Here is a 17,546-nt window from a genome sequence, read left to right on the forward strand (position 1 = left end):
CCGTGGAAGACTTTTCTTTATATTAGCATGCACATGAGTCAAGATGCTGTTGCCACCACGCTACCACCAAAGCCGAAGGCATCATCCACTGATACAGATCTTATAAGTGGAATTCACTATTTGATGGAAGACTGATAGACTGATAAGAAATATGCTAAAGACCATCTTTAACATTATAAATGTTTTTAATGGTCTAAAATTCTTGACTGGAAAACTTTCAGTATCTACTTTGTAGTAAGCCTGAAATAAAACAGTTTACGGTTATATTGCTACTGTTTCTGGTGGATTTTCGAAGTACGCTTCCGTGCATGCGTTTTGGGTCAGGATAGACAAACACATTTGCTGGCTTAACATACAGTAGTTATGTTATAGTGAGCCTTAACTAGAACTGTATACGGTTATATTGCGACTGTTTCTGGCATGGAAAAGTTAATCTTCAGTCTCACTAGCAATTGCTCAATTCTTATGATTATTCCTAGGAAGTTAGTAGATACTAGTAAGTCTATTACTGGATAATAAGCTGTTAAAATGGACAGTGGGAAAAGCCATACAGTTCATAGACGCTATGGTGGAGGTAAACTTAATAAGACGGGTTAGTCAGTTTAACACAATGCTCACTGGTGTCTAGCGACTGCTGAAACGTGTAATGCTGTGGCGTAGTGGTTAAAGTCAGTGCCTCTCACGTGGAAGTCCTAAGTTCTGATCTGTTGAGAGTAACAACATTTATAAATTGTTTACGGAATAAAACTGTTTACGGTTATACAGTATTGTGACTATTTCTGGTAGATTCCACAATTCTCTCGTCTTTTCACTTGATGAAAAAGTTAGTTATTGTCACCTTTATTGATAGTTATTGTATCGATGTCATTCAAGAATGAAAGAAAAAAAGTATGTTGTTATGCCATGAAATAAAAATATATGTTCAAGCAATTGCTCAATTCTTATGACTATTCCAGTAAGTTAGTAGATACTGGCTAATACTCTAATACTCTACGCTATACAGTTCATAGAGGCTATTTGTGGTGAAGGTAAAATTAGTAAGAAATGCTAGTCAGTTTAACTCTATCAATATCATTCACGAATGACCAATTAGCTGTTAAAACAGCCAGTGGCAAAAGAGGATTTGTTCAGGGTAGACACAAGAGGCGATACTGACACCTGTAAAATGTACAGCTCTGTGGTGTAGTGGTTAACGACACTGTCTTCCACATGGGCGACACTTTCTATTGCAGGCTGACTGAACTAGGCTGGTTTCTTGTTTAAAAATACCACAGACCCCCTGCAATTATGCCAAGTGACATGACATTCAGCACAATGCTGCTCAGCTCTTTCAGTTGGGAAGTGGGGCTGGTTCAGGGGTACGAGGATGGGCAAACAGGGCGGATGAGCCTGAAGCTGCATCTGTTGGGCCTGGCACCAGGCTGGGCAGGAACAACTGATTTAATATCAATAGCTTGCTATAGGTTTGTCTGCATTCATTAAATATTGGTTAAAAGATGAAAAAAATTTAAACACACAATTTTCTGTGAAGATATCAAATAACTAACCTTAGGTGTGCAAAAGTAGCCTATTTCACTATGGACTACGTAAGCTAACAGGTTCATTTCCACCACTCACGGACAATAAAATTGGATAATATACATGTGCTGGTCATATAATTAGAATAGCATCAAAAAGTTGATTTATTTCAGTAATTCCATTCAAAAGGTGAAACTTGTATATTATATTCATTCATTACACACAGACTAATATATTTCAAATGTTTATTTCTTTTAATTGTGTTGATTAAAACTGACAACTAATGAAAATCCCAAATTCAGTATCTCTGAAAATTTGAATATTACTTTAGAAATGTTGGCCATCTGAAAAGTATGAACATGAAAAGTATGAGCATGTACAGCACTCAATACTTAGTTGGGGCTCCTTTTGCCAGAATTACTGCAGCAATGCGACGTGGCATGGAGTCGATCAGTCTGTGGCACTGCTCAGGGGTTATGAGAGCCCAGGTTGCTCTGATAGTGGCCTTCAGCTCTTCTGCATTGTTGGGTCTGGTGTATCGCATCTTCCTCTTCACAATACCCCATAGATTTTCTATAGGGTTAAGGTCAGGCGAGTTTGCTGGCCAATTAAGAACAGGGATATCATGGTCCATAAACCAGGTACTGGTTGCTTTGGCACTGTGTGCAGGTGCCAAGTCCTGTTGGAAAATGAAATATGCATCTTTATAAAGTTGGTCATCAGCAGGAAGCATGAAGTGCTCTAAAACTTCCTGGAAGACGGCAGCATTGACCTTGGACCTCAGAAAACACAGTGGACCAACACCAGCAGATGACATGGCACCCCAAACCATCACTGACTGTGGAACTTTACACTGGACTTCTGTGCCTCTCCTCTCTTCCTCCAGACTCTGGGACCTTGATTTCCAAAGGAAATGCAAAATTTACTTTCATCAGAGAACATAACTCAGCAGCAGTTCAGTCCTTTTTGTCTTTAGCCCAGGCGAGACACTTCTGACGCTGTGTCTTGTTCAAGAGTGGCCTTGACACAAGGAATGCGACAGCTGAAACCCATGTCTTGCATATGTCTGTGCGTGGTGGTTCTTGAAGCACTGACTCCAGCTGCAGTCCACTCTTTGTGAATCTCCCAAAAATGTTTAAATGGGTTTGGTTTCACAATCCTTTCCATTGTGCGGTTATCCCTATTGCTTGTACACTTTTTTCTACCACAACTTTTCCTTCCCTTTGCCTCTCTATTAATGTGCTTGGACACAGAGCTCTGTGAACAGCCAGCCTCTTTAGCTATGACCTTTTGTGTCTTGCCCTCCTTGTGCAAGGTGTCAATGGTCGTCTTTTGGACAGCTGTCAAGTCAGCAGTCTTCCCCATGATTGTGTAGCCTACAGAACTAGACTGAGAGACCATTTAAAGGCCTTTGCAGGTGTTTTGGGTTAATTAGCTGACTAGAGTGTGGCACCAGGTGTCTTCAATATTGAACCTTTTCACAATATTCTAATTTTCCGAGATACTGATTTTGGGGTTTTCATTTATTGTCAGTTATAATCATCAAAATTAAAAGAAATCCACACGTGAAATATATCAGTCTGTGTGGAAGGAATGTACACATTATACCAGTTTTACGTTTGAATGGAATTACTGAAATAAATCAACTTTTTGATGATATTCTTATTTTATGACCAGCACCTGTAGATAGGGGCTTTTAGTTTTTTTCTGCAGGATTCTGCACTCCATGTGATTTTGTCAGTTATTGGGCAGTATACTCTCAGTGAAATCTGGCAACCCTGAGCCAGCTTTCTGTATTGTAGACCTTGCTTAGTAAATGTGGCAAACCCACCTCCCACATATTTGTCTCCAAGAAGCATTACATTTCCCTGAATCACAAACTCTTGTGTATATCAACCACAATTACTGAACACACATCAGATTTAGCTGTCATGGCCACAAGTTTGTCAAAAAGCACTTAAGGTATTCTCAATGGGCTGTTATGTGCCTTTTACTGAGGAGTGGCTTAAGTCTGGCCACTCTACCATCAATGTCTGGTTGGTGAAGTGCTGCAGAGATTGCTGTCCTTCTGGAAAGTTCTCCCATCCCCACTAGGAACTCTTAAGCTCTGTCAGAGTAGCCATCATTCTTGGTCACTTTCTTGGCCGAGGCACTTCTCCTCCAATTGCTCAGTTTGGCTGGGCAGCCAGCTCTAGGAAGAGGGTCCTGGAAGCCCATTGTTTTCCTGGAGATCTTCAATGCTGGAAACTGCAATCTTTGGCAACCTTCTCCTTCTGTGCATCAACACAATCCTGTCTCACAGCTCCCTCCAAAAACTCCCTCATGGCTTGGTTTTTGCTCTGACATTCAGTGTCATCTGTGGGACCTTAAGTCAAAGATGTGTGCCATTCCAAATCATTTGAGTCATCAGCTGTGTTTACCACAGATATACTACAATCAAGTTGTTGAAACTCAAGCATGATCAGTGATTTCAAGCATGATCAATCAAACAGGATATATCTGACCGCAATTTCGAATTTAATAGCAAAGGGGTCTAAATATATTTGTAATGGTGATATTTCTGTTTGAAATGTGCATACAATTGTCACGTAGTTAGAGATGGAGACGGAGGCAAGTGCAGAAGTTCGAAGGGTTACCCCTTTTTATTAAACCAAAAAACAACAAAGAACCTAAACTGAGTGCCTGGCACTACGATAATTCCAATGGCACAGGAGCACAGGAGCACAGGAGCACAGGAGCACAGGAGCACAGGAGCACAGGAGCACAGGAGCACAGGAGCACAGGAGCACAGGAGCACAGGAGCACAGGAGCACAGGAGCACAGGAGCACAGGAGCACAGGAGCACGACAGGTGTACATAACATATACACACACAATGACCAACCAGGACAAGGAGAAAAGGGCTGAACTAAATACACTGAGAAACGAGGAGAACAGAAACAGGTGGGGGCAAAAACACAGGTGAACTGAATATACCGTTTAACAGAAACAAGAACAGGAAAGACCATACAAGGACAAGACAAGGAAACACAGTAAACATGAAGTGGAATGGCCCCTTCAGGAAGGGACCATTACAACAATTAAAACCCGTTTTCGCTGTTGATATTTCTATACACCGAGCCTAGTAACCAATATTTCACTATTCACACAATTTGACTATTCACATAACCATTATATTTCACTATTCACACAACCATTAAAGTCACTATTTCACACAATTTGTTTAGGGGATCTTGTTGACAGGTAATCTACACCTGTAAGTGGTAGTTTCTTAGGGGTATATTGTTTATCAAAATACATGTCCCGTTTGGAAAAAACGGATGCCCCTTTGCTGACAATCGGACTCAACTCCAGTCCTCCATTCTCACAATAAGTAAATTGACCACAAATAATCTGAACGCGGTGTTTAAATACATTATCCATATAATGTCCGTTTGTGTGTGCGTGGTTGGGTGTGTGTGCTTGCGTACGTGCATGCGTGCTTGTTTTTGCGCTCAAGTTTCAGCCACAGACGCGCCACTTCAACAGTTCACGGTCTCCATGACGATGGTAACTAAACAAAATACAGCGAGATAGAAATTCAGAATACCCGTTTCCGTTCACCTTGTGCGTTAGCTACATCGTACAAAATTGTTTTCCTTCATGGTTAGTAGCTAAGCGAACAGTAAGGGTTTTAATACGTTTCTGTTGTTGGGCGGTTAGTAAATTGTAACATCAATCCAATGGCTTTGCGGCAGGGACACAGGCGGGAGCAAGGACTAACAAGCACAGGTGTCGGACATGCGTACGTGCGGAACTTGCCTTTTTATGTCAAGATTCACAAGGTATGTTTTAGAAAGATGTTAGCTAACTTAAACATCTGAATTATGGAGATACAGGGAGATGCACGCCAGATTGTAAAACAAACCATTTTTCTATCCTGACAGATTTGATTTAGGTTAAAGTTATTTAGCACATGTGTCGTACATTATTAAATAGGATTGATATATATTGTAAATCAGTGATAGATAAATGCTGCTTTACATGCACAGCCGATTTCTACGTGATGTACAGTGCTTTGTCAAGGACAGTTCAAAAACATTAAAATGGCAACTCAATATCTAGATGGTGGCCAGTGTTAATAATGTATTTACAGCACACTTTACACACACACACACACACACACACATCTCCTATGTTTCAGGATGAACAAGATCTAATAGCTACATGGACACACCCACACATCTTCTCCTGTGTTTCAGGATGAACAAGATCTAATAGCTACATGGACACACCCACACATCTTCTCCTGTGTTTCAGGATGAACAGGATCTAATAGCTACATGGACACACCCACACATCTTCTCCTGTGTTTCAGGATGAACAGGATCTAATAGCTACATGGACACACCCACACATCTTCTCCTGTGTTTCAGGATGAACAGGATCTAATAGCTACATGGACACACCCACACATCTTCTCCTGTGTTTCAGGATGAACAGGATCTAATAGCTACATGGACACACCCACACATCTTCTCCTGTGTTTCAGGGTGAACAGGATCTAATAGCTACATGGACACACCCACACATCTTCTCCTGTGTTTCAGGGTGAACAGGATCTAATAGCTACATGGACACACCCACACATCTTCTCCTGTGTTTCAGGATGAACAGGATTTAATAGCTACATGGACACACCCACACATCTTCTCCTGTGTTTCAGGGTGTGTCTCTGCCCCCTCTGCTCCAGCGTTCTACCCTGGTGTCCACCAGTGGTCATTTCTCTGTGACGTCGCACTCCGAACACGACAGGAAGCCTCAGACAGGGCCTCTGGCCAACCCACAGCATCCCAAGGCCTCTCCACTCTGGAACACACACTTCCTCAATGCGCTGGCACAAAGGGTGAGGTGGGGGTGAAAGGGTTTGAAAATAAATCTATCACAAATGAAACATTTCCATATCTGCGAAACACTGCAACGTGCAATAGTCCCCTGTGATGTGTGACCTGTTGCCATAACAAAAGGGCAACCAGTGGAGCACGAACAACGTTATGAACATTTTATCAATATTAATCACATTATTGATTTTTCCTCGTATTTCCACTTCGCTCCAATACTGCACGTTGCTAAAAACATTACATTTGAAATGCCTTTATCCATTTGCGTTAGTGTGTATCTGTTATATTTTCATGTTGGCATTTTATTGGTTGTCCCTCTCCTCTTCCCTCCTCCAGCGCAGGAACTGTGGGACGGTGCATTTACTCTCTCGGCCAATCAGTGAGATGCAGGACAGCTACAGGGGCCAGACTGCTCCACAGGGCCCCATGGTGGACCACTACAGCACCCTCCGGGTAACTAGCACAACAGTCTAAAATCATATTTCTGAGATCATATATTTTAAAAATGGAAATGGATGTTGGTTTTAATCCCAGAGCCACCAAGTTGAAAAGAAAACTGTTCTTCTTTGCCTGAGCCAGGCAGTTAACACAAATTACTGCCGTATTATTGCTGAAAATAAGGGTTCATACTTGCGACACCCTACAGAACCCTTAAAGGGACATGAGAAAGAAAGAAATAATGTTAAACCTGTAGTCCAACAGATATATATTTTCTCTGGCACTTTATGGACAGCTTGATCCAGACCAGGCCCTGACTGTGACAGCAGATCCGTGTGTCAGCACAGCTCATGCAGACTACAGGATATATAGCAGGTATACCCTACACCACAGACCATGTAGAATACAGGATATATAGCAGGTATACCCTACACCACAGACCATACAGACTACAGGAGATATAGCAGGTATACCCTACACCACAGACCATGTAGAATACAGGATATATAGCAGGTATACCCTACACCACAGACCATGTAGAATACAGGATATATAGCAGGTATACCCTACACCACAGACCATACAGACTACAGGAGATATAGCAGGTATACCCTACACCACAGACCATGTAGAATACAGGATATATAGCAGGTATACAGACTACAGGAGATATGGCAGGTATACCCTACACCACAGACCATGTAGAATACAGGATATATAGCAGGTATACCCCACACCACAGACCATGTAGACTACAGGAGGTATAGCAGGTATACCCTACACCACAGACCATGTAGACTACAGGAGGTATAGCAGGTATACCCTACACCACAGACTGTGTAGACTACAGGAGGTATAGCAGGTATACCCTACACCACAGATCATGTAGACTACAGGATATATAGCAGGTATACCCTACACCACAGACCATGTAGACTACAGGAGGTATAGCAGGTATACCCTACACCACAGACTGTGTAGACTACAGGAGGTATAGCAGGTATACCCTACACCACAGATCATGTAGACTACAGGATATATAGCAGGTATACCCTACACCACAGACCATGTAGACTACAGGAGATATAGCAGGTATACCCTACACCACAGACCATGTAGACTACAGGAGGTATAGCAGGTATACCCTACACCACAGACTGTGTAGACTGCAGGAGATATAGCAGGTATACCCTACACCACAGACCATGTAGACTACAGGAGGTATAGCAGGTATACCCTACACCACAGACCATACAGACTACAGGAGGTATAGCAGGTATACCCTACACCACAGACCATACAGACTACAGGAGATATAGCAGGTATACCCTACACCACAGACCATGTAGAATACAGGATATATAGCAGGTATACCCTACACCACAGACCATGTAGAATACAGGATATATAGCAGGTATACCCTACACCACAGACCATACAGACTACAGGAGATATAGCAGGTATACCCTACACCACAGACCATGTAGAATACAGGATATATAGCAGGTATACAGACTACAGGAGATATGGCAGGTATACCCTACACCACAGACCATGTAGAATACAGGATATATAGCAGGTATACCCCACACCACAGACCATGTAGAATACAGGATATATAGCAGGTATACCCTACACCACAGACTGTGTAGACTGCAGGAGATATAGCAGGTATACCCTACACCACAGACCATGTAAACTACAGGAGGTATAGCAGGTATACCCTACACCACAGACCATACAGACTACAGGAGGTATAGCAGGTATACCCTACACCACAGACCATGTAGACTACATATACATATATGTGTACTTATACCTCTAAGTGTACCAAGAAAAACACAATAGTTGATTATTGAAATGTATTCATAACACGGGAATAAAACAATTATCAAAAGGCCATCCTTTGTTCTAAAGTCACATTGTTGCTGTCTCCCTTATATACTCCTCTGTTCAGTTCCAAAATGTTAACTTCTGCTCAAGATGCATACAAGAAAACAAGTTGTCACAAAAACATAACAATAATATAGAATGCTATGCATAGTTCTTGCTCAGTTAACAGATCTCTTGGCTGCATTACTGTATGTGTTTCGGTTCAGCACCAAGTTGAAGGACAAAAAAAGAGAGACACAAGCAACTTCACCTTGGAGCCATCTATTTCTGTGCCCGTAGATAAGATAGTTTGAGACATGGTGCCTTCAGTTGTGGCCGAACACACAGTGCACAGTTGGTTTCACATTGTAAGACTATTTGGGCTAAGTCTAACACAGTCCATTTATTACATAAGATTTTGTATAGCAGTTTAGCAGGTTTCTAATAAACAGAATAACATTCTTAGAGGCTTATTGGTTTTCTTAATGCAATTCACACTCAAATCATGATGAAAATAATTATGCAATATATGGCTAATCATTCTCTCAAAAATATGTCCTCTACACCACTCATTCACTATTTAGGTCAGAGATTGCCCCTCCCTCTGGTCAGGAAGCCCCTACCTCCAACCTCAGCCTGACCAAGAGCTCCACCCACAACCGGCTGCCAGCCCACAAAGCCCCTCCCACCGTGTCCTGCCATCCTCGTCTGCCCCGTCCCACAGTGCCCCTCCCCTACACAGGGAAACACAGCCTGTACAGGGAGAGCTTCCAGGTACCCTCCCCTCACCCTGCTCCCTCTGCATCTATACCTGGACCAGCCAGGGCTGGGTTTGGAGGGGGAGGAGCCCAGAGAGGGCTTCTCAGAGACATCCTCGAGGTCCCCAAAATGTATTTAACAGAGAATCAGGCCTACGGGGGAAACCGGACTGTGCTGGTCTGAGACCATGCTGCATAATACTGTTCGCAGTGTCTTTGTGTGAATGTGAATTATAACTGCCTGTCTGTTTTTAACTGGATGTCCCTAGATGCTAAATCAAGTTTACAAGGCCCGTGACATCTCTTTGGATTCCAGTGTCTACATGATCATTTATTAATGGCTTAATAAACGGGGCAGGCAGTACTTGAAAAGGACCGTAGTCATCGTTTTATCATTTGGGATCAGTAAGTCATATGTTGGGCAAGTATAGGAGAAGTCTGCTATGCCTGAGCTAATATGAGATTTCAAACTGATATTTCATACTTTAAATGCTACGCTGGAGATACAGTAGTGGTTCTTCATCATCTTGTTAAGATAAGAGACAGGAGAATTGGTTTTATAATTATCCATGAATCCATAATTGTCCATTTTCCTTCCTACCCTCACCTATGGTCATGAAGGCTGGGTCATGACCGAAAGAACTAGATCGCGAGTACAAGCGGCTGATATGGGTTTTCTCAGAAGGGTGGCTGGCTTCTCCCTTAGGGATAGGGTGAGAAGCTCAGCCATCCGTGAGGAACTCGGAGTAGAGCCGCTGCTCCTTTGCATCGAAAGGAGCCAGTTGAGGTGGTTTGGGCATCTGGTAAGGATGCCCCCAGGACGTCTCCCTAAGGAGGTGTTCCAGGCACATCCAGCTGGGAGGAGACCTCGGGGTAGGCCCAGGACCAGGTGGAGAGATTATATTTCGACACTGGCCTGGGAACACCTCGGGATCCCCCAGTCAGAGCTGGCAAATGTGGCTCGGGAAAGGGAAGTTTGGGATCCCCTGCTGGAGCTGCTGCCCCCGCGACCCGATCCCGGATAAGCGGATGAAGATGAGAGAGAATTATCCATGAATGCACTTTCAATCCCATCAGTGTGTTTGGTGAAAAAATAGGTTATAAAATAAAATACACAACTATAACCAGATATTAAATATTTAGAGGAGATAAGTATATTTTCTATTATTTATTTATAAGTTTGCTTATTGGCTAGCTTCTTTTTTTACATGTATGTTACTTCTAGATCCAAGCACCCATATGATTGGAGTTGAGAGTGACTTTTTAAATGTATAAATAATTAAGGATGATAATCACTTCACACATCCATCCATCTGTTAATAGTCATGTTTTATTTTTTATTATCAAACAATACACAAAGTACACACCATAAAAATGTACAGACAAGAGTTCCTTCACTTACTGTAGACAAATACATTTGTCAAATAGTTTTATCTGTAAATATAAAATAGTACAATTGGGTTACTGTTGCTTTAATTAAATCAGCTGTCTTCCTTTAATACAATAAGGACTAAAATGAAAACAGATCGAGCCCGACTTACAAAAACTAAGCCTTGGATAAAGGTAAGTCTGTTGCAGTAGGAACCTTGTGAAGATGACTTTTAGGTCCAAGCTTGTGCTAATTCAAGCTTTGAAGAGGATGTATGATTTTATTTATATTCTTGTTCATGTTCATGTTGTGTTACATTGATCTAGCTATGCAAAAAACACAGTAGAGAATACATTGGTTAGCACGCTTGCTAATGTTTCGATCATGTTCTTTAAGCTTTTTATTTTATAGTATCTAGCTAGTTTCGGTTAGAAAATATTTTACATACCTAAACCTTTTATGCATACATACCTTGAACTAGTGAGGTAAAGTTAGTTTTATAGTGGACGTTCGGTGGATATTCATATTCGCCCGTCAAAAACAACAAATTTAGGACAACGAAAAGTATGGGTTCTTGATCAGGTGAACCGTGAAGGTGAACTACAATCCACACTTTTCAATGTATCAATCAAGAATTTTTTTTTTTTTTTTTGTTTTTCCAAAATAATTTTTTTTATAAATTCAATAGTGTCAACAAAAAGTGTGCCATATAACAAAAGTGGTATCTTGTGACTCGGGGGAGGATGGGCTTCTACGGCTTTGAAATTTTAGCAATGTTTTGTGTTTGTCCTTATAAATTCAATAGTGTCACTCTTTTCTAATTTCTGTATTTTGCAGTTTTAAAAAAGTGAATGTCTTCTACTAAAGGTTATAAACGATATAACTTCTGCCTCTCGGGCTATCTGCCAAACCTTGTTCTGCGTTTACAATGTCTGGAAAATAACCAGACTCATAGGATTATAGGATGCTTAGATTATTTTCTCCTCTTTCAGCCACAGACAATTTAATGTTTGTTAATAGGCCAAAGTAATTTATATATCAATAAATGGGGGTATAAGTGAAGCTTACTGTATGTACATAAAATCATGGACATCCATGCTACTAACAGATGCACCAGCAGATGGTGCTGTTCACTCACAAATTATTCTACTACTGCATATGCATCTGTCAGATGAGAAGAGGGCAATGGATACATCTAAATAATCTGTAATGGCCTTTAGATGACCTCTTCTGAAAACACAGGATTGCTCAAAGCAATATGGTGGCTTGTTAACCATTGGGACATTGCTCATCCCTGTCCAGTTTTCTCATGTCAGTCAGGATGAAGGAAAGACAAAAAGGAAGTTAATCTAGAATGTAGATCATCAGTACTCTACCCTGTGTCGCTCACATGGGATGGATATTGTGTACTTTTTGTATAATGCTTTTTAGGGAATTAGATACCAGTTTAAGTCATAAAGTAAAATAATAAACAATAATAATGCACTCACTGACAGGTTTTATTTCCATGTCCTACCTGTTGCCCTCAAAGTGCTCAGTCTATGTGGGCTTCAGGAAAACAATCACGGTTTTTGTTAAGTAGACTGAAATTATTGGCTGAAAAGATCTAGAACGGGGCTGCTCAATCCTCTTCCTGGAGTGCTAAATTCTCACCAAACTTAATTTTGCACACCTGTTTTCTAATAATGAACTGGAAGAAAAGCTAAGTCGGGCTAAGTCACAACTGTGGTTGGACTAGAGACCACCCCCTCACCTACTGGATGGTAGATCTCCAGGACCAGGGATGAGCAGTCCTGATCTAGAGACAACCCCCTCACATACTGGATGGTAGATCTCCAGGACCAGGGATGAGCAGTCCTGATCTAGAGACAACCCCCTCACATACTGGATGGTAGATCTCCAGGACGGAGCAGCCCTGATCTAGAGACAACCCCCTCACATACTGGATGGTAGATCTCCAGGACGGAGCAGCCCTGATCTAGAGACGACCCCCTTATCCAGGTGAACCATGGTTGCCCCCTCCCCCCAAACAGTTCTTACACTCAGTATTCACCCATCATAATCACCATTTAGGTATTTGTTTTAAACAAATAGTGTGGAATTTTCAACCCCCCAACAATAGGAAAATCACATTTGACTGCACTGAGCCTGTAAGCTCGGTTCAGGTCAACCATATGCATTGTGTGCATGAACTAACAATGACAATACAGTAACCGAATACTTTTTGGAGAACACCTTTAATTAGGAACTCAACTGGAGGACCATGGAGGGTTAGGCACCTTGACACACTGAACAATGATTATTAAAAAACGAATAATCATATCTCAGCGGAACTTAATTCCAATGGTTAGAGTAGAAAGATTCACAACACAAACTGCAGAATGCTTCAGAACACAATCAAAATAGACATTCAAATAGTCTTAAGACAGAAACTCTGCCTCCACCTAAACACAACCCCCACTCTCAGATAGACTGTGAACGTAACCCATGAAGGTCATTTGGGGAAGAATCGCGATCACGGACACCCCCATTGGTCTGTGGTTTGCTCTGAACCCCAGAAAGGTGTTCAACAGCGTTAACCAGTCTCTCCAGGTTGGTACTGATAGATGACAGCAGGGGCTGCAACACTGTCTCCATGCTGCTCCTCATACTGACCAGCTCCCTCTGTAACATGTTGTAACCTCGGTGATGGAGCTGGACCAGTGCGGTCAGGTCATGTGGTGGAGACTGAACATGGATGTGTGGCTGTACATCAATCTGAGGGATGTGGACCGTAGCTTGGTTTACTTGAGGCTGCACATATGCTTGTGGCTGGTTAGATTGAGGTAGATAGGCCTTTGATTGGTTGACTTGGGAAATATTGGCCTGTGATTGGTTGCCTTGGGGTACTGTTTCCTTCTGTGACTGGGGCACCAAGTGTGGCACATTTTCGTAAAATGGAGCGTTATCTCGTGGTTGGACAGTGACTGGGAATGTATCGGCATGGGGTCCTTGGGCACCCCCAAACTTAGGGATGCGGATGCCTCTCGTAAATGGTGGTGTGTGGACCTGGGAACAGGGTTCAAGGTTCAATCTGACTATGTTCACCCGAGGCTGAAGGTTGGTTTGGTGTAAAGGCCAGTGGGTAGGGGCAGTTATGGGAGGAAGGACTCCATTAGCCTCAGACCAAACAGCAGTGTCCAGAGTCTGTTCACCATCTACTAGGTAGGTATTTCGGGGACTGTCCAGCGCTACTCCCGGGAATCTGGAACCAACTTCATTCTGAAACTCTAGAAAATAGAAAAATTATTTATTTAGTTTCATGCTAAATCAGTTTTAAGAGCATGTAAGTAGTTTTAAAGAAATAACAGAAACCATAAATATCACCTCCTAACGGGCCAATGGGTCCTTCACCGTTCAACTCGGTATCCACAAACTCAGTTTTAAAGCCTTCTGTTTTCACCGTGACATCATGATGCTCTCCTGGTGGATGGCGAAGTGTCTGTTTAGTTACTCTGTTCGGCTTAACCCTCCGAATCCTCTTGATATTATTGGGTTGCCTGCGCATTAGATCACTGTATCGCTTTTTACATTGTATCCCAGTTCTTAGGTATCCAGAAGACGAAGAGCTCACCTTTGTCGCAATATCTTCCCATGCGGCCTGCGCTACTCTCTTGTAGCCAGGGCCAGGTTGTCGAGCTTGCACTTCGCGCAACAGTATATCAAGTTCTTCTTCATTAAAACGATGCTTTCGTTGTCTTTCCAGGTGAAACATCTCAATCTGTGGCCTTGCATCCAAATATAAAAAACCATCGCTGCTCTCCTGCTCGGAATCCATATTCTATCAGAGCAATACCATAAACGAAGCGCAAACGCTAAATGTAAAAATAACGGAAATACACTATCTATCGTTCTGTGTTCACATACTAATGGATTTAAAATGCCTTTCTAAAAATGCCAATGGTTCTACTATTCCAGACCGTTTACTGATATTTTTTTTTTTAAATAAAAGTAGCAGACCCAGCTGAGGTATTCCAAAACAATTTAGGATAGTAGGGCAGGCCACCAGTAGCAACCACAAACGCGATTGCGCAGTTGAGACCAGTCATGCGCAGTAACTAACTGACTTGGAATCCGTAAAAGCACTTTGCCACATTGTTGATGTAAAAATGGCTTTATATAAGAAATATTGACTACTCCAAATTAACTTCGCTCCTACATCCACATGTGTAATTCTAAACGTGATAACTTCCTGTAAGGGGTACAGAAGACTAAAGTTAAATGTTTTCATAAGACAGCTGCAGTAAAACCAATCCGATTGTGTTCGAAAAAGCTTCTGTGTGAACACAATAAAGGATTGATTAGGTTGAAAAATGTGCTAAATTTCACCACTGTTATAAAGGCAGTCTTTAATATGCACATGCAATCATTAATTCATCATATAGTTAACATATCATGGCAATTTTTTTATCAACTTGAAATGTTACTGGAGGGAACTGTTTTTTACAAAAGTAAACCATCGCAAACATGCAACCTGCCTAATCAATTTCAGTCTTTGTGTGTCAGAGTAACGGGACTGATGTTATGTATTAGTGAGTCCCCATGCCCTGAGAGACGTTCTAAGGCGCCCGCCAGCCTCTCCAGGCTGCGGTTGATTGATGACAACATAGGATGCAGCATTTCTTCCATACTGTTTTTAGTGTTTGTTATCTCCTTGTGCAGCATGTCGTAGCCCTGCTGGTGCACCTGGCAAAGGGCTGAAAAGTCCTGGGGAGCGGACTGGACATGGATAAGGGGCTGGAGATTATTCAGAGGGACTTGGGCTTGGAGGAGCTGTCCCTGACCCAGAGACTGCTTCATCTGAGGTGTGTTGACATAAGAGGTCTGGAATGAAGACTGATGGGTTGGATCAGTATGTTCTGGTGTTCCAGCCTGGGACTGGCCAGCTGCCTCTTCTTTATTATCAACATCTCCGATCTGATGTTCTGGAATGAAGAAAAATTGCAATGCCACATTTGATCCTCCACATGTCACTTCACCTGCATTTAACATCTCTTCAAATAGAACAGTCGGCATGCAAAACATGTTGTTTATAAATGTGGAAACAGCCTGTTAAATCTTTAGCGCACATAGAGGTACAAGTAATAAGTAATCTCTACGTATGCAAAATTATTTTGTAATATATGACAGGCTACAACCTCTTATAATGTTACGGGTCTAAATGTTTCCCAAATTTAACCAATTATTCTAGACATACCTGCATTCTCAATTTTAACTGAGGAAGCAGACAGTGGTTTGGGGAATCTGTTTTCAAAAATTCGTATTCCTTGTCTCCGTCTGAAATCATTTATTCGCTTTCTACACTGTTCAGGTGTTTTGCGAAGCCCAATGGCACTAGAGCTCACTCGATCTGCCACTTGCTCCCAAGCTAACCGAGTAATGGCAACACGGAATGGTCTTGTTGCTGAACCGTAGATGGAGAATCGCCGGGCATGGACTTCACGTAATAATACTCTAGTTTGCTCCCTTGTAAAACGATTTCGCGTCCCGGCAGTCAACATTTTGGAGCTTTCACACGCTTTCATAACATATTCAATGAGACGGAACTAGAAACAAACCGAACTCCGAACGCACTGTTGTTTTAGTAGGACGGGCGCCTTGTTCGCAAACGTTACCTCTTCTTCGTGAGATTTCGGCAGACTATATAAGCCTTGTTGCGTATTGCTGCCTTGCACAGGTCGGTAAGTGAATTGCATGTTTTGGAGAACTTGGGTTGACTGGGTCTTGAGTAATTTCATTGACGTAGTACTCAGCCTTGGTGTAGTGCAACGTGTGCGACTGGTAAAGGAAGCCGTCTACATTGCATCGTTGCACAGGTCTTATGTGCCTGATGTGGTACTGTTAAATAGACAATATCACAGAACATTTGCTGAATACATTTGCTGGCTGGCTGCAAGTCTCAGAAGGCCTAGGTGAGGACCAAATGTAGCTTATAAGTGATTGGTGTATGATCAGTTAGTAGCCTGAATCGCCATTTTAAAATAAACTGAATAGAATTTCTTGGGCAGGTAGCGTGCTTCACATACAGTCTGTGCGCAAATGCTCTCTGCTGTACTGAGTATTTGAGACACAAGGTAATTGGTTGTCGTTTTATCCCTGAATGGGTAATATGATGGAATTAGTTGTTCAGAGAGCTGACCCTATGTTTGGGAGCTAGGTCTGCCTGGAGATTTAGAACACCAGAGGCAGTTTAGGTATTCACTGACCTAATGAACAAACGAGTGCTGGGGGCTGAGAGACTGGTTACTTCAACCAGGAGCTGGATGTGTTTCTTGGCACACAACATACAACCACATCTAATCAAGTCAAATGTGAATATTTTCTAGCTTGTTTTTTGGAGGACAGTAAAACTCACCAACACATTTCGCTGACATATAACAGCAAAACAAACAACTCACCAGGGACATGCAACAACAAACCACACCACAGGACAAGTAGAGGGCTCCTTTATATAAACACATAAGGACACAAGGGGAATCAGGTGTGTGTAATCAAAGACAATAATGAGTCTGGGATGTGTTTGTGAAAGCTGGGAAACATGAAACTACTGAGAAACTACAGCATGAGGCTGTACTGGCTAAACCGCAACAGTACCCCCCCTAATTTAACAAGGAAAAGGATAAAAACCACTGCTGTGGTCATCACTATCCTCTTGCAATAGGATTAGCTGGAT

General features: G+C 42.1%; 2 protein-coding genes across 9 annotated transcripts; one reads left to right on the forward strand and one right to left on the reverse strand.

Moving 5' to 3' along the window:
• The first annotated feature begins 4,983 nt into the window (after positions 1–4,983).
• zgc:193811 (uncharacterized protein LOC559801 homolog) lies at positions 4,984–9,854 on the forward strand. Of its 4 annotated transcripts, none has more exons than XM_010906185.4 (6): positions 4,991–5,066; positions 5,255–5,341; positions 6,223–6,402; positions 6,734–6,850; positions 7,131–7,210; positions 9,292–9,854. In XM_010906185.4, the coding sequence occupies exons 1-6, from the start codon at positions 4,992–4,994 to the stop codon at positions 9,647–9,649; spliced, it is 897 nt and encodes a 298-aa protein (XP_010904487.2). In that variant the 5' UTR covers position 4,991; the 3' UTR covers positions 9,650–9,854. The 4 variants fall into 4 exon arrangements, with proteins under 4 accessions (XP_010904490.1, XP_010904487.2, XP_019906432.1 ...); XM_020050873.3 differs by having other exon boundaries at positions 6,250–6,402; XM_010906186.4 differs by lacking the exon at positions 4,991–5,066 and adding an exon at positions 5,085–5,162.
• Positions 9,855–13,052: 3,198 nt separating this feature from the next.
• On the reverse strand, positions 13,053–17,500 carry LOC105031634. 5 transcript variants are annotated; one of them, XM_020051082.2, is made up of 4 exons: positions 16,071–16,482; positions 14,448–15,798; positions 14,189–14,296; positions 13,053–14,103 (listed from the first exon to the last, which is right to left on the reverse strand). In XM_020051082.2, the coding sequence occupies exons 2-4, from the start codon at positions 14,467–14,469 to the stop codon at positions 13,298–13,300; spliced, it is 936 nt and encodes a 311-aa protein (XP_019906641.2). In that variant the 5' UTR covers positions 14,470–15,798; positions 16,071–16,482; the 3' UTR covers positions 13,053–13,297. The 5 variants fall into 5 exon arrangements, with proteins under 5 accessions (XP_019906641.2, XP_019906639.2, XP_019906640.2 ...); XM_020051080.2 differs by lacking the exon at positions 16,071–16,482 and adding an exon at positions 17,272–17,500 and having other exon boundaries at positions 14,189–15,798; XM_020051081.3 differs by lacking the exon at positions 16,071–16,482 and adding an exon at positions 16,489–16,783 and having other exon boundaries at positions 14,189–15,798.
• Positions 17,501–17,546: the final 46 nt, after the last annotated feature.

Source organism: Esox lucius, chromosome 11, assembly GCF_011004845.1.
Source record: "Esox lucius isolate fEsoLuc1 chromosome 11, fEsoLuc1.pri, whole genome shotgun sequence".
NCBI classification, from domain to species: Eukaryota; Metazoa; Chordata; class Actinopteri; order Esociformes; family Esocidae; genus Esox; species Esox lucius.